The sequence below is a fragment of the Chiloscyllium punctatum genome, chromosome 7, assembly GCF_047496795.1.
Source record: "Chiloscyllium punctatum isolate Juve2018m chromosome 7, sChiPun1.3, whole genome shotgun sequence".
NCBI lineage: Eukaryota > Metazoa > Chordata > Chondrichthyes > Orectolobiformes > Hemiscylliidae > Chiloscyllium > Chiloscyllium punctatum.
In genome coordinates, this window is record NC_092745.1 from 61,126,932 (window position 1) to 61,150,004 (window position 23,073).

General features: G+C 39.8%; 1 protein-coding gene across 8 annotated transcripts in view; it reads right to left on the reverse strand.

The window, feature by feature from the left end:
* Window positions 1-23,073, reverse strand: part of ssbp3a (single stranded DNA binding protein 3a) — a 196,470-nt gene that overhangs the window by 21,953 nt on the left and 151,444 nt on the right. For 2 of the 8 annotated variants that reach the window (XM_072573742.1, XM_072573746.1), the window contains exons 6-11: window positions 18,173-18,253; window positions 15,548-15,607; window positions 9,281-9,347; window positions 9,125-9,198; window positions 4,064-4,128; window positions 3,717-3,765 (exon numbers count right to left, since the gene is read on the reverse strand). In XM_072573742.1, coding sequence (XP_072429843.1) covers window positions 3,717-3,765; window positions 4,064-4,128; window positions 9,125-9,198; window positions 9,281-9,347; window positions 15,548-15,607; window positions 18,173-18,253 — 396 coding nt within the window. Of the gene's footprint in view, window positions 1-3,716; window positions 3,766-4,063; window positions 4,153-9,124; window positions 9,199-9,280; window positions 9,348-15,547; window positions 15,608-18,172; window positions 18,254-23,073 lie in introns of all 8 variants that reach the window. The other 6 variants (XM_072573741.1, XM_072573743.1, XM_072573747.1 and 3 more) reach the window with 3 other exon arrangements.

Here is a 23,073-nt window from a genome sequence, read left to right on the forward strand (position 1 = left end):
CCCTTCTGATAGGTGATGGCTAATTCTTCAAAAATTGAAAATCTAACCATCAACCCTTGACATGCATTACCATTATTGAAAACCCCACTATCATATTTGAGGGTTACCACTAACAAGAACCTAAACTGGACTAGCCATATAAAAGGTATAGCTACAAGAACAGATCAGACACTAGGCATTCTGCAGTAAATAACTCACCTCCTGTCTCACTAACATCTGACAAATATTCACAAAGTACAAGTCAGGAATATGGTAGAATACATCCCAAATGCCTGGTTAAATGCATCTCCCACAACATTCAAGCAGCTTTACACCATCCAGGGCAAAGTAGACTGCTTGACTCCATCCATCAGCTTCACCATCCACCACAGAAACACAATGACAGCAGCTTATACCATATAGAAATGCACTGCAGTAACTCACTAAGGATCCTCTGAAAACATCTTACAAACCCACAAACTCGACCACTTAGAAGGACATAGGTAGTAGATATGAGGATCACAACCAATGAATGTATGCTCCCCTCCAAGCCACTCACCATTTCCTTCATTGTTGCAGGGTGACAATCATGGAATTTCCTTCCTAACAGCATTGCAGGTGACCCTATACCCAAGTACCGCCACAGTTCAAAGAGGCAGCTTCCCACCATCCTCTCCTGGGCAATTAAACACAGGCAATAAATGCTAGCTGAGCCAAGAACATATGTGAATAAATATTGAAAATTTATGTTTCATCCTTTTACACTCAAGAATAATCAATTGGTAAAAGGTTTTTAGAAAGCCAAGCTCTGCAGAAAAATATTTTTTCTTTTTTTAAAAATAACTAATTGTCGCATCTTCATCGAATACATTGTTTTGATAGTAAGCTAATAATTGTATTTATTAAGAAACCTGGTCAATAATCTTTGTTTAAAATCTGTTGCAAGGTATTTAATAGGCTAACTTGGTAACTGACAAATGCATTTTTATGTTGTGACTGATCGTAGTAATGAGTTTTCAGTTGTCACAAAACTGACTAATGAAAATAATGCATCTCTCAAACAGCACTGTGTTAATCATAGACTCTCAGAATCCCTACAATGAGGAAGCAGGCCATTCAGCCCCCTAAATCCATACCGTTTCCCCAAAATCATCCCACCCAGAACCAACCCTCTACATTATCCCTGTGACCCTGCATTTCCTGCGGCTAATCCATCTAGTCTGCACATCCTTGGACACTATGGGCAATTTAGCATGGTCAATCCACCTAATCTGCGAGGAAATTTACACAGACGTGGGTAGAACGTGCAATCACCACACAAGCAGAGGCTGGAATGGAACCTGGGTCCCTTGTGCTGTGAGACAGCCTTGCTAACCACTAAACTGCCCTATGAACAGATCACATATTTTAGCGACGTAGGTTGAAGAATAAACATTGGTCAGGACTAGTGTCATTGACTTAAAAGATTCTATCAGCAAGGGCAGACAGAATGTTTGTTAAATGTCTCATTTGAAAGATGACACCTCCCAATAGTGAAGTGCTGTCATAGTTCAGACTGAAGTGCGTGCCGTGATTTGGGATCCAGTCTCTGGAGTGGAACTCATGTTCATCTAATTGATGCAAGTTGATGCCACATCAATTGTAGCACTTTCAACGTCACTCCTGTTGTCACAAAGTAGCTACATGCTTTATGAAACAATTATTATTGTGCAATGAAGGTGGCTATCAACTGTATCACCTACCACATTTTACCTAATACCACCAAGGATCTACATTCACTTACCCATCAATGGAGTAACTACTTGAAAATGCTTTTTCCTACGGCAATTATTGCAGGGATCATTATCAACACAGACACTGGAGTTATAAAATCACTTATTAAATGCATCTTGCAGCAGGGTGAGAGCACCAGATAATTTAAGGAAAACGAAAACCAGTTCTTCTCATTAACTAAACAATGTTCTAGAGCTGGGATATTCAGAATAAGTACCTCAAAGACATCTGTTAAAGAGACAAGTAACGTTTCGAAGCTCCCAAGCACACAATTCATCATTTGGTTTTATAAATCATTCAGATGTAATCTGATCCTTGTGTGAAGTATGAATCAAGAAAGCTTCATGTGGAGAATGTGTAACGATCAAGTGGTTAAGCATAAGGACATTAATTTAAAACAAGACCCATGAAAATAAGGCAGTCAGTAATGCATCCAAAACAATCCATGAGGAACGGCGTTAATTGAAGAGTGGTTAGATTGTGGAGCACGCCAGAATATGGAATAGTTGAAGTGAATAGTACAGATGCATTTAACCAGAACCTAAAACACACAAAGTGGAGAGCTATGTAAATGCCAAGTGGCCTATTACTGCACATATTCTATGTAAAGGCATTCTGTCACCGCCAACAAAAAGGATAAAACTACAAGAACAATAATTCTGTTGTAACAGGGTCATTGCACTTGCTATATGGCAAGTGTAATAACTCTTGACTAAGAATTAAACTTTCAGTTTTCAATAGCTACAGGGCCTTTACAGGATATTCCAGAGTTTCATGGCAAAGCTCATCAAGCACCCTGGGAAAAGAAAGGCTGGATCAAAGTAACACTCATGCTGTTTCTAAAATCAATAAGGAATTGCCAGTTCAGCCATTTTGGATTTTAACAGCATCTTAAACCCTCTAAGCGTAGTTCTATCTATCTTCCCACTATAGAAGGGATTCATAAGATTCATCAGTTGTATACAGTGAAAAGAATTAGCATTAAATGTCAGAAGCCACAGAAATACATGCAGGATGGAACACTAAGCATGACAACAATTGAAAAAAAAAACAATTTGATAAGAATGAAGGCATCTCTCTTACTATTTGAAGAAATGTGAATGTAATTGATAATAGAAGCAAGGGAACAGAGTCATGACATGTAAGAACTGGAATTAGGATGAGAAAGGTCATACTGTACTGAATGATTACCTCCTACTGGAAAAGTAATCTGTAATAATTTTTCCTGCTGGACTGCCAAACATCTTCATGGTACGTGGAAACTAAAAAATGAAGAGCTCATCGTAATGGGCAGATGCAGGTAACATTTTGTTTGAATACATATTGAATCAATATGAAAAAGTTTCCCTAAGGATTAATAATCAAAATGAATGGCTTTCCCACCAATTCCTTGTTAAAGTTGATGGTCATTGAAAAGTACATGTATTCCGCCGTAGGTTTACGCCATAAAGAGCGGCCTGCATTGGATGGTAATTGCGCAAATCATTGCACAATAATAATTGTTTCATAAAGCATGTAGCTACAAGTCATATTTTTTTTAAATGATTTTTTAAACAGAAAACTCCATATTAGTTGAATACAGAATATATGCAACAGAAAAAGGATACCCCAAATTAAGTCAATTAGGTCGAAACAGAACACACCCTGAGGGCAAACTGATAGCTGCCTTTAAGGTTATGAAGGATTTGATTGGATAGACTTGAGAGAAAATGTTTCCACTTGCACTAATAAATCCACCAGGGTTTGCAGGAGTAACTTATGACAGTGGTCAGAATGCAGAACTCAATGTCACGGATTAGTTAAGACAACTAATGATATAGGTTCATTTAAGGGGAATCCAGATAAATAAACTGGGAAGATACAGAAGGACACAGGATTAGAGAGAGGTGGTAGGAAGCTCACGTGGAGCAGAAACCCTGTTGGGACAAAAGGTCTATTTGTGTACTAAATACTGTACTACTTACTGAGTTAGCATTGGAAGGATTAGGCCATGGTCGCCCAGCTCCTGGACCCCTGCAATGAAAATTTATTATTTACTTCCATTTATTTTCACAATCTATTAACGTACACAACCAGTTCTTACATCATTAGGTCTGCAGTGGTTTCAATAAATCCTTTACGTATCTTTGTCATAAATTAAAATACAGTACACCTACATTTACCCATAATTATATTTGAGTTCCAAACGCTTCAAAGTCAAAAACTTACTTCAATTTTCCTCAGTTAAGAACATGATCATATCGTGTCAAGTGATTAAAACTGACTTTCCCCACTTTTATCAATGACTTATCTGAACACAGAACAGACTTACATGTTCATCCCAGCCATGCCTGGACCTATTGAATTGGGTGGAGGTCTCATTGAACCGCCATAGTTCTGCAATGATAACCAAGGATCAGACTACCATAACGAGAAGAAAACCAGAGAAAGGGATGGAAGGGAAGAAAAACAGAAGGTTAGATAAGTTATTATGCAGGTCCCAAGACTTGTGCTCAAAACAAAACAGTACCAATTGAAATCAACAAGGTCTGACGCAAAAAGATTTTTTGGGCCAATTGCATACTCAACTGAATATTACAATCCCATGGTGACTTGCTTCCATCATCCTATGCCACCCCCACCATCTCTGATCTGAGTAGCAGTGGGGATTAAAGTCAATCACTTACCCAATAAATTCACAAATCACTACAGTAATTTTCCTCTACTCCCATCACTAAATGTTTTGCTTTTTACTGGCCTTGATATTTGATCCCAACAAACATTCACAGCTACTAAAATATTAAACAGTTAGAATTGTGATATGGCATATCAATTGTTTTCAGGCACTGAATTTTCATTCACAACTAGAAATGTTGAGAGAAAAAGTCCTGAGAACTGGCAAGATCACCTATGACATCTACCCAATCATGTGCATGTTTGGAAAATGCAATATTCCAAGGCAATTTAATAGAGAGAATAACAGAACACCAATCTGAAAGTGTTTAGATATGATTAAAGGTTTGGATGCAAAAACAGGTTTTGAAAAGAAAGAGACACAGAGAGAAAATTTCACAAGATTCAATAAATTTGAGCTGTGGTAGGTAAAATCTCTGTCACTAGTCACAGGAGAAGATTGATGAATGAGCGCCAGGGTGGAATCCTGAAGAACATGGGAGGGGAACTAAGTTTAGAGGAGGTTGCAGAGGTAGGATTGAGTGAGTTCAAGGAAGTTGTGAAGATGAGGCTATCAAAACATACATTAGGAATTAGTGCAAGTTTACAAGGACAAACATTCATAGTCATAGAGGTGTACAGCATGAAAACAGACCCTTCGGTCCAACCCATCCATGCTGACCAGATATCACAACCCAATCTAGTCCCACCTGCCAGCACCCGGCCCATATCCCTCCAAACCCTTCCTAAACCATATACCCATCCAAATGCCTCTTAAATGTTGCAATTGTACCAGCCTCCACCACATCCTCTGGCAGCTCATTCCATACACGTACCACCCTCTGCGTGAAAAAGTTGCCCCTTAGGTCTCTTTTATATCTTTCCCCTCACCCTAAACCTATGCCCTCTAGTTCTGGACTCCCCGACCCCAGGGAAAAGACTTTGCCTATTTATCCTATCCATGCCCCTCAATTTTGTAAAACCTCTATAAGGTCACCCCTCAGCCTCCGACGCTCCAGGGAAAACAGACCCAGCCTGTACAGCCTCGATCCTCCAACCCTGGCAATATCCTTGTAAATCTTTTCTGAACCCTTTCAAATTTCACAATATCTTTCTGATAGGAAGGAGACCAGAATTGCACGCAATATTCCAACAGTGGCCTAACCAATGTCCTCTACAGCCGCAACATGACCTCCCAAACTCCTGTACTCAATACTCTGACCAATAAAGGAAAGCATACCAAACGCCGCCTTCACTATCCTATCTACCTGCGACTCCACTTTCAAGGAGCTATGAACCTGCACTCCAAGGTCTCTTTGTTCAGCAACACTCCCTAGGACCTTACCATTAAGTGTATAAGTCCTGCTAAGATTTGCTTTCCCAAAATGCAGCACCTCACATTTATCTGAATTAAACTCCATCTGCCACGTCTCAGTCCATTGGCCCATCTGATCAAGATCCTGTTGTAACCTGAGGTAACTCTCTTCGCTGTCCACTACATCTCCAATTTTGGTGTCATCTGCAAATTTACTAACTGTACCTCTTATGCCCACATCCAAATCATTTATGTAAATGACAAAAAGTAGGGGACCCAGCACCGATCCTAGTGGCACTCCACTGGTCACAGGCCTCCAGTCTGAAAAACAACCCGCCACCACCACCCTCTGTCTTCTACCTTTGAGCCAGTTCTGTATCCAAATGGCTAGTTCTCCCTGTATTCCATGAGATCTAACCTTGCTAATCAGTCTCCAATGGGGAACCTTGTCGAACGCCTTACTGAAGTCCATATAGATCACATCTACTGCTCTGCCCTCATCAATCTTCTTTGTTACTTCTTCAAAAAATTCAATCAAGTTTGTGAGACATAATTTCCCACGCACATAGCCATGTTGACTATCCCGAATCAGTCCTTGCCTTTCCAAATACATGTACATCCTGCCCCTCAGGATCCCCTCCAACAACTTGCCCACCACCGGGGTCAGGCTCACCGGTCTATAGTTCCCTGGCTTGTCTTTACTGCCCTTCTTAAATAGTGGCACCATTCTGCCAACTTTCAGTCTTCTGGCACCTCACCTGTGACTATTGATGATACAAATATCTCAGCAAGAGGCCCAGCAATCACTTCCCTAGCTTCAGAGTTCTCGGGTACACCTGATCAGGTCCTGGGGATTTACCCCCTTTTAACAGTTTCAAGACATCCAGCATTTTCTCCTCTATAATATGGACATTTTGCAAGATGTCACCATCTATTTCCCTACGTTCTATATCTTCCATATCCTTTTCCACAGTAAATACTGATGCACAATACTCATTTAGTATCTCCCCCATTTTCTGTGGCTCCACACAAAGGCCACCATGCTGATCTTTGAGGGGCCCTATTCTCTCCCTAATTACCCTTTTGTCCTTAATATATTTGTAAAAACTCTTTGGATTCTCCTTAATTCTATTTGCCAAAGCTATCTCATGGCCCGTTTTGCTCTCCTGAGTTCCCTCTTAAGTATACTCCTACTTTATTTATACCCTTCTAAGGATTCACTCGATCTATCCTGTCTATATCTTACATATGCTTCCTTCTTTTTCTTAATCAAACTCTTAATTTCTTTAGTCATCCAGCATTCCCTATACCTACCAGACTTCCCTTTCACCCTGACAGGAATACACTTTCTCTGGATTCTTGTTATCTCATTTCTGAAGGCTTCCCATTTTCCAGCCGTCCCTTTACCTGCAAACATCTGCCTCCAATCAGCTTTCTAAAGTTCTTGCCTAATACAGTCAAAAGTGGCCCTTCTCCGATTTAGAACTTCAACTTTTAGATCTGGTCTATCCTTTTCCATCACTATTTTAAAACTAATAGAATTATGGTCGCTGGCCCCAAAGTGCTCCCCCCACTGACTCCTCAGTCACCTGCCCTGCCTTATTTCCCAAGAGTAGGTCAAGTTTTGCACCTTCTCTAGTAGGTACATCCACATACTGAATCAGAAAATTGTCTTGTACACACTTAAGAAATTCCTCTCCATCTAAACCTTTAACACTATGGCAGTCCCAGTCGATGTTTGGAAAGTTAAAGTCCCCTACCATAACTACCCTATTATTCTTACAGATAGCGGAGATCTCCTTACAAGTTTGTTTCTCAATTTCCCTCTGACTATTGGGGGGGGTCTGTAATACAATCCCAATAAGGTTATCATCACTTTCTTATTTCTCAGTTCCACCCAAATAACTTCCCTGGATGTATTTCCAGGAATATCTTCCCTCAGCACAGCTGTAATGCTATCCCTTATCAAAAATGCCACTCCCCCTCCTCTCTTGCCTCCCTTTCTATCCTTCCTGTAGCATTTGTATCCTGGAACATTAAGCTGTCAGTCCTGCCCATCCCTGAGCCATTGTTTCCATAATTGCTATGATATCCCAGTCTCATGTTCCTAACCATGCCGTGAGTTCATCTGCCTTCCCCTTTAGGCCCCTTGCATTGAAATAAATGCAGTTTAATTTATTAGTCCTACCTTGTCCCTGCCTGCCCTGCCTGTTTGACTCACTTCTGTTCTCAGCTGTACCCGTCTCAGATTGATCTCTTTCCTCACTATTTCCCTGGGTCCCACCCCCCCCCCCCCCCACCTTACTAGTTTAAATCCTCCCAAGCAGTTCTAGCAAATTTCCCTGCCAGTATATTAGTCCCCTTCCAATTTTGGTGCAATCCGTCCTTCTTGTACAGGTCATTTCTACCCCAAAAGAGATTCCAATGATCCAAAAATGTGAATCCTTCTCCCATACACCAGCTCCTCAGCCATGCATTCATCTGCTCTATCCTTCTATTCCTGCCCTCACTAGCTTGTAGCACTGGGAGTAATCCAAATATTTACTACCCTTGAGGACCTACTTTTTAAAATTTCTGCCCAACTCTCTGTAATCTCCCTTCAGAGTCTCAATCTTTTCTCTTCCAGTGTCATTGGCTCCAATGTGGACAATGACCTCCTGCTGGCCCCTCTCCCCCGTGAGAACATTCTGCACCCTCTCTGAGACATTCTTGATCCTGGCACGAGAGAAACAACACACCATTCTGCTTTTTCTCTGCTGGCCAGAATAACTTGTTATATCATAGGGTTTGGCATACAGTATTTCGAACATTGGAGTGTAATGAGCACAAGACAAAAGGAAGACAGTCAGCATGATACAACACTAACATAAATAATCAGATACTCTGCTTTGGTGGCAATAGTTGAGGAGTAAATATCTGCCTTGAGAATGCTTGGAATAATGTCACAGCAGCTTTATCAGTCCACCTAAAGGGGTAAATAGGACTTCAAGTTAACATCTCAAAAAAGGCACCGTATGGCATTGAAGGGTCAGCCTAGGTCATGTGCTAAACCTTTTGGTGTGGGAGTCAAAATCATCACTTCTGATTCAAGGATATAACACTACACAGCAAGGCCAGTCTAACAGGGATGTAGTCATTCTTCTTACTATTTTTCTCTAGATTAGAGGTACCGTGAACAATTGTTCCATTTTCAGATCAGCAAAAACAGATTTAACCTTGCAAGTGACCGACATATTCTAAACACAAAATGTAAGAACTAAATCATGGACACAGAGAAATTACAAAACGGGTGGCAGCTAACTGACTGTCAACTGGTGGGCACAAAAATTAACTTGGCATTTCAATACTAACAGAGCAGTACATTCAAAGAGCAGAAACTGAAATGTTGCAGCCTGTGTCCCTTACCTGCTGTCCCATTGGGCCCATTCCTCGTGGGGGAGGATTCATTCTCTGCATTGGTCCACCCATACCAGGGTGCCCTGTAGACGGCAGAAGAAACTATTTACACATCCTGAGCCCATAAATTATTTAAAATCTCAGTGGACTGTAAACACATCTCACCTTGTTGTCGCGTGGGATCCAATGTGTTGGGTAGCAATGGCTGTGCACCTGGAACACCACCTGGGGGCTGAAAACATTAAAACATTACTATATCATAACTCCACTTCCAATTGAGATGTATATGATGGCTTATATACAAGCTGTAAAGTGATAGGAAAGAAAGTTAATAGAGGGTTAAATAGACAACCAAAACATCCCACTCCCAAGTACATTACCACCTCAATTATCTGAATTTAGGATTATCCGAACAAGATCTCAAGGTCCCAATGCTTGGGTAAACAGCGTTACCTGAACATTCGATTATCCGAACAAAATACTCCCTGCCCACGTTGTTTGGATAATTGAGGTTGCCCTGTAGTCAGTACTTCCAGATACACACCTTCCAGTTATCAGCAATACAGAACTGTATATGCCTGCAATATGGAAGTCTAAAAAACCTATAGCTTTGCACAGAAAACTGACGAACAAAGTAACACAAAATATACAGTTACAAAATTACCCCAACTGTACTCCAGTTTTCTTCCAGAAAGCAGATTACTACCACCAGGATATGGTACCATAAGCTACTTGCCACTGTTTGCTACTTTGTCGAAGTCATCTAGACAGTGTCACTGTTTGAACTTTTGGGAAAATTACAAACCAATCCAATCCTGCACTCCCCTAATCTCAAGACAAACATTTTCCATCAATAGACATTGCACCATAACTTGGTATGGGAATTCTTACAGATTTTGTCCCTGCCTGACAGAATCATTTACATTTATAGCACAGGACACCATTTTAGCCTCAGCCAGAACCTCAAAAGTCAGTGAAACACACACACACACACACACACACACACACCTCTTACCGCTCAGATCAATAATCAAGTAGCAACTGCAGAATTACACTTGCCTGGTCCACAAGGCTCAACTCCACACAGAACTATTGGGGGACCTACGTCATACCCTAGCTCCAGTAGAAGAGAACACAATGAAAACAAGCTCATGACAAAACAAACAAAGACTGGTCTTAGGTTTTTAAAATTTAAAAGGTGGCTGAGTATCAAGGATATGACTTGGAAACTATTTTTAAAATAAATGCATATGAACCATTTGTTAGATTAGTGGATGGCATGTGTCTGATCCATTATCAAAAGAAATTTTCTCAACTCCCAAAAAATGATTTGATTTCAAACCATCACAAATCCAAACAAACTGATTAAGGATTAGGAAATCTGGCCAAAATAATTATTTTGGCAGCAAAGCAAACAGTGCATTGTTGCAGAACCATGAACTCAGCAACAATTCTGATTGGGGGCAACTTGTACTCAATGCTTCAAAACATATATATTAAAATCTACATTGAAAACACACATTGCATCACTAAAGATTTCCCCAAATTTGATAGTAAAAAAAAATTTGCATTGGAAAAAGCTTAACATCCAAGTTTTGCATAATCACACAACAAAATAGTGAACTCTACATTTTCAGTTTTCACTTCTGTTGCTATGACCCTATTTGTTTTACTGTATACGCTAGTCACTAGAGTATGCTCACTTCGGTGCAGTGCTGCACAGCAAAGTAATTCTCCTAATGCAGCAGCGCTCATGATACTGCCTGGAGATATTGAAGGCTCACCTCAGTTTCACAAGGCTCAGGAGAAATTTCTACTCAATGTCTCCACAATGTTATACATATTCGACACATGGCCAAACTAGTTATCAAATAATAGACAAAACTGAAATTCAACATTACTGACTTCATATTATGCTCTCCAGCTGGATTACTCCATTTTCTAAACAAAACCAAGCTGCTTTTAAAATTACACATAGGCAACACTAACCTGACCTGGGAAAGCTTGGCAATTGTCTGTTGCGATCTAACTGAAATAGGACATGTATCATTCAGGCAATCCCATTTTACATCCAACAGTTCCCACTATGAATGAGGACAGTGCTCCTAGAGGTAGAAAAGTCAGTGAACATTGCTGCTGCAATGTAACAACTGAATTGACAGTAAACAGTTTTGGCAGTTTTAGATACTGTCAAGGAAAAACCTCTGAAAATATCAAATTCACTACGTAAAAAAAGACAGACCAGGCTTGAAACGCAGCTAATGTTATTTGTACCTTCCTAAGAGTGTGGGGTCTCAGGCAATGATATCATAACTATCAACTAACATCCATCAAAGGAATAACAAATGAGTTTTATGCAACACAGTAATAAAAGCAGCATTTCACTTGGTCACAGGGTATTGGGAGCTTGAGCACATTGCAAGGACTGTGCTCATGCTCTGTAAATAAACCTGCTAACTGAATCTAGAAAAGCTCCCCATGTTAAAAGGATGACAGGGAAGCAAAAAAAAAAGAAACGCATCATCTTTATTTAGTATTTTTAAAAAAACAAAAGTTGAATTAATTTAACATTGTTGAAGGCATTTAAAAATCAATCCAGTAAATGTATTTATTGTTTTCAGTAGCTGGCGAAATTAAAAATATTTCCTGATGGGGTAAAAAATCTTTTGTGAAGTGGCAGGGCAGGAAATGCAGATGGAGACGGAGGAACAAGAGGAAATTACCTGGTTAAAGACATAACAGACCATAACCTGGTAGCAAATGCTCGGATGTTGAAATTGGGAGGTTTCCCACTCTTGAGCATCGAGTTACAGAACAGTAAAGGTGCTTAGTAGCATTCAGTTGTGATGCCACAACCAAAATAAGTCCTCACACTGCCTCAACTCAAAGAAACTGAAGATGCTCTCAAAAGTATTGGTTACAAGTCCCAAGACATACCCACCATGCAAGTAACTAAGGAAAACCATCTCTGTAACCAGACTTCCAGCTCAAATTCCTAAAATGTTTTATTGCTGTGTAGATGCAGTGGCGCATGTTTCAACATATATATTTACTGGAAGCGTAGTCTTTAGGCCACCAAATAATATCATATTGGGGCAGACAATAAACAAAGAAAGAACTAATGCCTGCAAAAATGGTACAGCAATTATCATGGGGGATTTTAATCTACATGTAGATTGGTTGAATCAGTTCGGTCAGGGTAGCCTTGAAGAGGAGTTGGTTGAGTGTATCCATGATAGTTTTCTTGAATAGTATGTAATGGAACTGATGAGGGAGCAAGCCATCCTAGATCTGGTCCTGTGTAATGAGGCAGGAATAATTAATGACCTCATGGTCAGGGATCCTCTTGGAAGGAACCATCACAGTCTGGCTGAATTTAGAATATAGATGGAGAGTGTGAAGATAAAATCCAATACTAGGGTTGTGAGCTTGAATAAGGGGGACTATGATAGAATGAGGGAGGACCTGGCCAAAATAGATTGGAAACAGTGGTGCGACAGTTGATGAGCAGTGGAGGACCTTCTAAAAAATTTTCAAAGTGCTCAGCAAAAGTATATTCCAGTGAGAAGGAAGAACTGTAAGAGGAGGGGTAATCTGCCATGTGTGTCTAAGGAAATAAGGCAGGCGATCAAAGTGAAAGAGAAGGCACACAAAGTGACCAAAACAGCAGGAATCTAGAAAATGGAGAAAACTTCAAAAAGGCCAACAGAAAGCTGCAACAAGAGCTATAAAGAAAAGTAATATAGAACATGCGGAAAAAAAAACCCAGCACAGAATATAAAGACAGATTGCAAAAGTTTCTATAAAATGATAAAGAGTGGCTAAAGTAAATGTTGGTCCTTTAGACGATGAGAAGGGGCATTTAGTTATGGGATATGATGAAATGGCTGAGGAATTGAACAAGTATTTTGCATCAGTCTTCACAGTGGAGGTCACTAATAACATGCCAGTAAGTGACGAAGAGACAAAGGGAGGTGAGGACCTGGAAACAATTATTATTATGGAAGAGGTAGTGTTGGGTAAGCTAATGGAGCTAAAGGATAGATAAGTCTCCTGGCCCTGATGGAATGCATCCCAGGGTACTAAATGAGATGGCAGTAATTTTCCAAAATTTGCTGGACTGTGGGACAGTCCCAGCGGATTAGAAAATAGCAAATGTGATCCCACTGTTTCAAAAAGGCAAGATGACAAAAAAAAAGGGAAGTTATAGACCAGTGAGCTTAACCTCTGTAGTGGGGAAGATGTTTCAGTCTATTATCAAGGAAGAAATAGCAGGGCATCTCGAAAGAAATTGTCCCATTGTACAGACGCAGCATGGGTTCATGAAGGACAGGTCATGCTTTCCAAATCCTTTGGAATTCTATGAAGACATTTCACAAGGTGGACAACAGGGACCCAGTGAATGTGGTGTATCTAGATTTCCAAAAAGCCTTTGACCAGGTGTTGCACATGAGGCTGCTGCATAAGATAAGGATGCATGGTGTTAGGGGTAGAATATTAGCAAGCATACGGGATTGGTTGACTGACAGGAAGCAAAGAGTGAGGATAAATGAGTGTTGCTCTGGCTGGCAATCAGTGACTAGTGGTGTGCCTCAGGGATCGGTGTTGGGACAATAATTATTTACAACTTATATAGATGGTTTGGAGTTGAGGACTGTGTGTACAGTGTCAAAATTTGCTGATGACACTCAGATGACTGGCAGAGCAAAATGTGCAGAGGACTGTGAAACTTTGCAGAGGAACATAGATACATAGAGTGAGTGGACAAAGGTCTGGCAGATGGAATACAATGTTAACAAATGTGAAATCGTACGTTTTGGTAGGAGTAACCACAAAATAGATTACTACTTGAATAGTAAAAGTTGCAGCATGCTGATTTGCAGAAGGACCTGGTGCCCTTGTGCATGAATCACAGAAGGTTGGTCTGCAAGTACAACAAGTGATTAGGAAGGCAAATGGAATTCTGTCCTTCATTGCTAAAGGGGTTGAGTTGAAAAGCAGAGGAGTAATGTTACAGCTGTACACGGTGCTGTTGAGGCCACACCTGGAGTACTGCATGCAGATTTGGTCTCCTTGCTTAAGGAAGGATGTACTGGCAGTGGAGGTTCATGAGGTTGATTTTGGAGTTGAGGGGGTTGGCTTATGAGGAATGGCTGAGTCGATTGGGATTATATTCATTGGAATTTAGAAGAATGAGGAAGGATCTTATAGAAATAAATAAAATTATGAAGGGAATCAATAAAACAGAAATAGAGAGGATGTTTCTACTGGTAGGTGAAACTAGGACAAGAGGGCATGGCCTCAAGATTAGAGGAACCAGGTTTAAAACTGAACTAAGAAGGAACTTCTTCACCCAGAGGCTCGAAGGGCTGAACGGCCTACTCCTGCTCCCAGTTCTTATGTTCTTAAGTGTCCCAGATTTGGAAATTCAGATGGGGAACTAATGACATTAATCTCTAAACTAAACAGCTCCATCTTTACAAATCTGACATTTAAACCAACTGAGGTTATAACTCAATATTTGCACAAGAAATGCAATGAACAAAATTGCACAGTCGGTTTGACAACAAACAACACAGCTCCCGTTTAATACAGTTTTGAATAAAATGGAAACATTTCAATTTTATTTAAATGATAAGTTAGGAATAGCGGATCGCCAAAACTCTGAGGCATCCATAGCTATGGATTTCAAAAATATAAAAGCAATAATCAAAAGAAAAGGGTGGAATAGAGTGAATGTCAACCTTTACATCTTGAGGACCAGAGCACTAGTAAGATAAAGTTCATGATCCACCAAAGTTCTGGTTAGACCACATCTGGAGGAGTATTGTGCAAAGTCTGTCAGCAACTTTGGCTGTGTTTGGCTTGGAAGAAACACAACACATATTGAAATTACTCCCAGAATCCAACAGAGATAAGGACATGGGAACTTGACATGCGTTCCTTTGAGAACAGGTAGTTAAGGGATAATTTGATCCCAAGGTTTAGGATTTGAAATCAAAACAAAATGACAGAACAGATAGAGAGAAACTTTTCTGCCAACAATTGGAGTTTAGGCTAAGAACAACCTGAAAGACAGCCAAGTTATTTAAGAGACAGCCAAGGAATATTTCTGCATGCAAGTGAAACAGAGTGGTGAAAATATCAAATCTATTCTCACAAATATGAGATTATAGCTCAATTGATAATTTTACACTTGAGATTGTTAGGTTTTTGCTAGACAAAACATAAAAGTGTATGTAGTAAAGAATGGTGGATGAAATTAAGTTAGTCCCACTCTTGTGAACTTTTAAAACAGGCAAAAGGGGTTGAATTACCTACTCTTCTTCAAAACTTCCTTTCACTCACTCAGTATTAAACAACCTTAACAAGCCAGTTAGCTAAATACAGTTAACACCATTGTGGCAGTGAGAGAAACAGTTGGTACAGTACCTGGCTTCCCATTCTGATAGGGGGCCTTGGACCTCCTGCGTATCGCGGTGACATAAAAGGCTGCAATTACACAGAATTGGTTAAGTCTCCAATCAGCTAAACTTCTAACAGTATGTTCTTACGTAAATCAAAGTTGAAAACCTGTAAACTCCTGCAATATTAAATAAATTACCAAAGTCAAAGCAAAGTAACCTGGCACTTTGAGGTACAATATCATATCAAACACTTTGAATTCCTTAACTTGTTGTGTGATCAGCACAATTTGCTACCCAAGTGGTATGATTCCGCATAAAAGGCCACGGAGAAAATGAAAATAGAGACCGAGTGATATGACCAGTAGGAATAAATTACTTGAGCTAACCCATGGTTGCATATTGGATCTGGACCAAAATTATGACGACTTTGTGACGTCATTGAAAGGAAAATCATAATTCACTTTTTAAACATGCTTTGCTTTTAACTATCTCAATTTCCCTTGAAGTGCCCTGATGAAAGCACCACAGCGAAGAAAGCTGTCTGACTGGATATTGTACCCTGACACTCAATTTCCCTGATCCTCCCAAAAAAAAGGATGGGGGATTGGGGGTGGTGATGGTGGTGCTTGTAGCTTTAACTTTGAACAACCCTGATTCATATAGTAGCAAACTGGCTGTGATAATTAAACAATGCACTACATTGTCAATTGTCAGGAGTGCTCAAAAACAGTAAAACAGCTCACACATTGATTTCTGGCAAATTAAGGCATCTGCCACTGCTGAGAAGCCACTGCTGCTGAAGCTAAACTTTGGGATGTTCAGATCAGTAAAGTTGCAAAGATCAACAATGAAACCCAGTATCAGTTCAGTTACAAAGAACTTGCCTTACTTTACAAATCTGAAGTGCAAACTAAGCAATTTTACAAATATATTTAAACAGATATTTTCAGACATTTCCTCTCAATAAGTAAAGCTACAATAAATCTAAACAAAACCAAAAAATACTGAAAATCTTAGGCTTTCAAAAAGAAAAGAAAAATCTAATTCAGAAGCTCCCCAAATATGTGAAATATCCACTTATGCACTAAATTCCAGCATACCATTGACCAAGATCGACAATTATATAGTCAACCAATTTTCTTGAATTTTTGTAAACAGACAACCATCTCCCAGAAAGAGAAGGGGAAATTTGCAAACAATGTAGACTTCTCTTGGCCACCTCTTATTGGCTAGTTTGTTGCAGCCAGAGGACAAAGGAAGGAAGAAAAAAAATATCAAATTTGGATTTCTTGCTGGAATAAAGAAAAAAACTATTTGTAATCACCAATAATTTAGGACATTAATTTTTTGCATCATAAAATTGTATTTATATACAGGTCATCAGGAGTATTAATGGCTTCTCGTCTGACTCGTGTTTAAAGGATTCAACACAAGTTAAATGTATACAATTTTGCAGGCTATGATTTCTCAATATGATGGACTCTGACTGAGGAACTTGGTTGGAAAGTGTGTGATGACATTCTTCAACACTGCAGAGTAAGGCGATGTAACAATCTGCAAGAATGCTATGAACAGGAATTGCACATTTTATATCGACACATGTACACACAGACATATACACATACCAATAACATAACTCAGCTGTCAACATTTCAAACACACGCATTTTTGGAACACAGTTACAAAGAAATGACAACGTTCACAGGTCCAGTATCAAGGCAGTGATCTACTCACTAAGGTGAGTACATAAAAAAGTAATTGCAATCACAGAAGGAAAAATTATAGAAAGGCTAATCTGATTATCCCAGGAGTGAACCTTCCTAACTCCCATGGATCATTCTGTCTTGACCAACAGGTCATTACTGTTCAAAAACAAAAAGTATTTGCCCCCTTCTGTCTGCAGTTGCACATGTTCCCATGATGCTAACGTGCCAGACTGACTTAACATAACCAAGTTTAAGACAAGGGTTTCACCCTGCCCAATGGCTCAGTGAATAAATGCACCACACAGGATGATACTGAACCATGTGGACTACTAAGTCCAAGGTTTAGGTTATGGACCATGCCAAGGCAAAGCATCAGTGGGTTGTTTTTGAGGGGTTGCATTTTGGGGGAAGAGGGGGAAAGAGGAGAAAGCGGAGGTGATATTAAAAAGGGGGTTGTGAGGCAAGGTTGGGAGAACTGAGATCAGTCAGCATTCCTGCTTTGCACTGGCTGTTGTGGAGGAGCATGTGCATTCGAAAATAGATGGCAAGGCAGGACAGGGCAGTTCAGAGCTTGACTGTGATGCCTTCCAGAGGCAAACAACCTCTTCACATTCATTAAGGATCAGAATGGCCAATCAGCAGATTATCGGAGAGGAACCAATAATATACAACCACGTCACGTGCATGCCTTCAGGAGAAAGTAGGAGAGCAATGGGGAAGAAAACCTGATCCTTTTTAAAAAGCATGAGGTGTGGGCTGATAAAAGGCAAAAAAAACCCATCTAATTTAAAAGACCTTTAATTGGAAGTTTCACTTCTGGGGACAACCTGATTAGGAGTCTCGTACGCAAGCTGACAGCAAGCAAAGTCAAATCATTAGTCGAATGTTGAAACTCTCGCCCTTTTTGAGTTAAATGAACCCAAGCAATTGCACCAGCTCATTACCTGATTGTGGGGTCCCATCATGTTGTTAGGATTGTGAGGAGGCGGCTGTGTATGTGGCGAGGGCTGAGAACCTGGGGGTCCCTGCGAGAGGTTAGAGAGCAGAGGAGGGGGGTTATAGCGTCAGCGCATCAAGTTGTAGAAGGCTCGGAGAACCGCAGAGCCACTCAAAGATTTTTTTTAAAAAAAGTGTAACAGCTGTTGCAGACCTACCATGTTTGTGCTTTCAACAAGTGTTAGTGTCTAGGCTGCTGCCAGCGACAATGTAGTTTGTTACCACGAGCAATTTTCTTAATTAACAGACATTAATTAGCCATTTAGCATTTCTGCAAAGCAGCTTTACCAAACATGAGTACCACTGTGATAAATAGTACTGATTAGAGGATGCCCTAATTAACAGCAACGAGCAAGAGAGAAAATGAAATTACGCAAATTAAAAGGGAGTGGAAGTTAATGAAGCCGGAATGCATTTGCACCTGTAGTTCTTTTGTGTTGGTGAGAATGGAACGCACTACAGAATTTACATCTCATCATTTCATTAAAAGACTCCTGTTGAAACGCGGTAAATAAAGCTTTTGGACCAATTAGTTCAAGACTGAGCCAACCACTTCCATTTCTCGACTGACAAGGAGCAGCTTCATAGCAAGTCGCTACACTTGCTGGCAGGTTCAACATCTTAAAAAATTCTGCAATTCAAGTTTTACATCTTAAAACTTTTTTGAACAGAAGGGAAAAGAGGTAGAGAAATCAAGACCAAAAAGAATACTCCTCCCTCACCTGGCCAATTAAATTGTTTTCAGCTTGCGCACAACCATGAAGTTGTTAAAAAAAAACATGTTTCACAGAAATGGGAGCAATCAATGACTGCAACCTTCCACCACCTTCAACAAATACCTTAAAATTGCACTGCTTCACGTTAATTCATTAGGAGTACTCCACTAATTAGATGCCTAAAGGAAACCTGTCCCTTCTCCTTACCTCTCCTCCTCCTGGGACATGGTTCCTTGAAGTAAACCTGACATGCTATTTAATCCTACAGCTTGACAACACCCAGTTCTGTCCTGTCCACACTTTCCATCAAGAGTCCTACAAAACACTCATAAGCAAAAGTCTGGCAATCCTCTCCCTTCAAGTTCAGTGTTGCCACTTTTTATCAGTGTACAACTTCTGCCCAAACTGAGGTCAACCACGTCATCAGAGGCCTGCGACAGAGCTTAGCATTTTCCTTATCTGTATGCCTCAGTGTCACAAACACAAGAGGTGGTGCATTTACTCACTGAACCAGGATGTTTGTTTTTTTTAAAAAGTGAATATTTTACTTATTGTAGTGTAATGGGAGAAAGCCCACTTAGAAAGAACAAGGAGGAGTAACATGTTTCCAAAGAAAGGGAACTAGTTATTTGAAGGAAAGACTTCCTAATTAAAAACATCCGGATTAAAAAGTCAATTTCTCTCATCCCACCAAGATAAACAAGTTTGAACCAAACAAACTATAACATACATTGTTTGATATGTAATCCTCTTCAAAGTTCAAATAAAATATTTCTTTCCTACAATATTTATTTTGAGGAATGTACATCTAGTCATTCTTTGAGGCAGATCACAAACCTATTTCTCCATTCTATACACAGTATTGGTTATGCGCCAAGTCAACATATTCATGTAAGGATTCAATGACTGACAGCTCCAATAAACTTGAAGACATATATGCAAGAGCTACTCTCAACATTAACGTATCTCTGCAAGCATTTGAAGAAACCTGTAAGACACGAACTCCCATGAAATCCAAGACCTTGCAAAACCTTTCAATTGGCAGCAATTTCTCAGGCGTGAATCAAAACCTCACACCACTGTGACCCCTTGCACTAATGCTTCTGACAAGTATTTCCCAGATAATGTAACTGCAGATGCAGCATCAAAGTAAACATTTCGACAAACATCACATCCTCCAGAAAACTCACCATGCAGGGGTGGGAGGGCCCAGTTGTCTGCACAACAAAAGCATTTTTAAAAACTCTGGCTCTCCACTTCCTCAAAGCCTCCCTAGAGATGCTGTATTCAAACACTGAGCACCGCACCTCCACAGATCAACGGAGAAACAGGATGCATACGAGACCAGCAGATTTTAGAAGGAATGCAACTGGTTTCAGATTACAAGTGCATTCAAAGAGTTCATAAATTAAAGACAATCTATTTCTAAAGTAAACCTATCCATGTTTCTACAAGTTAAGCCAATTTTCCAGTTTGGAATATTGGAATGGGTGTGTATGTGTGTGTGTGTGGGGGGAAGTTGAAGAGGAAGATTTGGGGGGGGGGGGGGGGGGGGCCATGATCAGCAACATGTTCAGAAAAGTGATGGATTAGTGGAAACTGAACTCATGACCTCACCATTTTGAAACTAGTTCAGAGCCTAATGTTGAACAAAGTACAGCATAATCTTGCCCATGTAGTAGCTGGGGCACATGGCAAAATGTAAACAATGACCCAGCATGCAGCACAATACAGATACGAACCTGCATACATGGTATTACATTGACAATGTAGAAACAGCCCTGCACATGATATTAAACAGACAACACAACGTACATGTAGCCCTGTGTTTGCAGTATTAACTCAATTTGGACATTTGTGTCAGTCTTATTAGGTGCATTATAGTCAGAGTATGGTCAGAGTACAGTTGAAAGGGGGCCCAAGTTTATACCATATCATAAACAGATTGATGCTTACATAAACTCTTAACAATTAAGATCTTGTTCATGTTTAATTATGGCTCTATTTTGAAGAATGTAAAGTACCTGAAAAATCATCAGATATGGATACACAGTGATATAGAATTGCATTCAGTGATTTCATTTTATTTTCATTATTAAATAGAATTTCAGTATGCCCTCCTGCAGACATTCTGTCAAAGCATGTCTAAATCATTGACATTGGTGGCAATAATCAGCATCAGCATATTTTGGTCCTGTGCGCTCTGGGTATTGTGGTACATTTTGCGGCAACTGCAGCACATACAAACTAAAACACAAGAATCACATTAGTAAAAAGTGCAAACACGCATGTGGCAGTGGACTATCAAATCTTTGCGTTGGCAATGGAATAATCTAATCTAACTAACCCATTGTTCCCTTCCTACTGTGCATGCAAGGTGTATATTACTGAATATTGTATGTAATACATCCTTCCACAGACAACACTTTGAAAAAATTCAGATTGGTGCAAAATCTCACCAGGATGGGCACAAATTTAGATATTGTATCTATTGTTCACTTCTTAGCAGTGCATCAAAAACCACTAGGGGGCAGTGTTGGCATATGAGCCTTGCTGCTTTGTTATTCAACATGCTGCAGACTAACTGCTGATGCATAGCAAACACAGCAGTGGACATTGATTTATGAGCAACTTTCCATTTCATCAGTGGAGGTTCAAACTCTGCATGGCTAGTTTTCATAGAAAAGAGAAAATCCGATTGCTGCAGCCTAAAACTTTCCAAATTCCAACAGATATAAATCTCCCATGAATTATTCTATACAAAACATATACCACAAACGTTAGAAATGCCATAACTTCATAGTTTATGATCTTTAAAACAAGGAAAAATTAAATAATTACAGTTACCATGCAAATCTGGAAAATGAGCATTGTCATGATCCAATGGGGGTGGGGGAAGGAAGATAGAGATGATAATACCAATCAACCCCAGTTAGGGTTGGCAGGGGTGGTTCTTTCAGGGCTCCCACTGCTATCACTATTAGTTATGCTATTGGAAGGCGCATTTATGCACATGTCAAGTATATCAACTGAAGGCTTAAATGCCTACAATGCCCTGACACAGAAGAACTCGCTAAGTTTGACTATCTGGGTTCATAAATGACAAGTGGCTTCTTCAGTGATATAATGTAGAACTGCCAATGCTTTGCAGCTCATTGGTGACAGCACATAGGAGACAGCAAAGCCATTTTCAGTGTTCTGTAGTAGCGAGGAACCAACCCACAAATGCATGCAACAGCCAAACTTTTATCCTTGATTCTAAAGATGCTCATAATTCTAAACAAAAACAATTCTCAAAACGAAGCATCAATTCAAAGCCCACAGTGGCTCACAGATTGAATGCACTACCAAACAAGCTGTTAGGTTCATCACATTTGGAATTGGCCAGTTTCTATGCTCTGTTTGTCCCAAGTTGATTGTACATAAGCTGAAACTTTCGTGCAACAACTCACCTTGAGGTAATGATCAAGGCAGAACACTGTCTGCTCTCTAATATCACTATCTAATAGCTATAGAAAGAATGAGAATATAAACTAATTTATTCTGCTGTGACACTACACAAAAGAGAGTCAAGAGGTGAAAAGAAGTTACTCTAGGGCAGAACTTGGTTAAACTATCACACACAAATTAGTTATCAAGGTTCAAAATATTGTCATTTTACAAAAACGTTCTATGGTGAATTGCTGTGTAAATTACAATGAGAACAACCAATGTAAACTTTACATGCTTCAATTATATCTTAGTGTTGCAGCATCTGCACTGGCAGGATGGTGTGAATACATTGCAATGAGTTTACACAAGCAGGTTTCATTATAAATATTGATGGAGATTATATTGAAAAAAGTGCACAAATGCAAAATGCCTAATTATTTCCAGAGAGAAAAATGTTCAAGGTCATGACCTGTACAATCCCCAAATTGTTGAAAAGCTTGTCAACATTTATCACCCAAACTCATATATGGAAACGCCCTGAGTCAATGGAAGAACATTCCTGCATGAATCAGCATCTCTAGAGATGGAAGAATCCAAAATTGCATTCTTTGTTTATCATGTAGTTATAATGAGTAAAACTGCATCCACATGGAAATCTTCTCTCAAGTCATCATTAAAACCACTCTTCACCACTCTTAAAT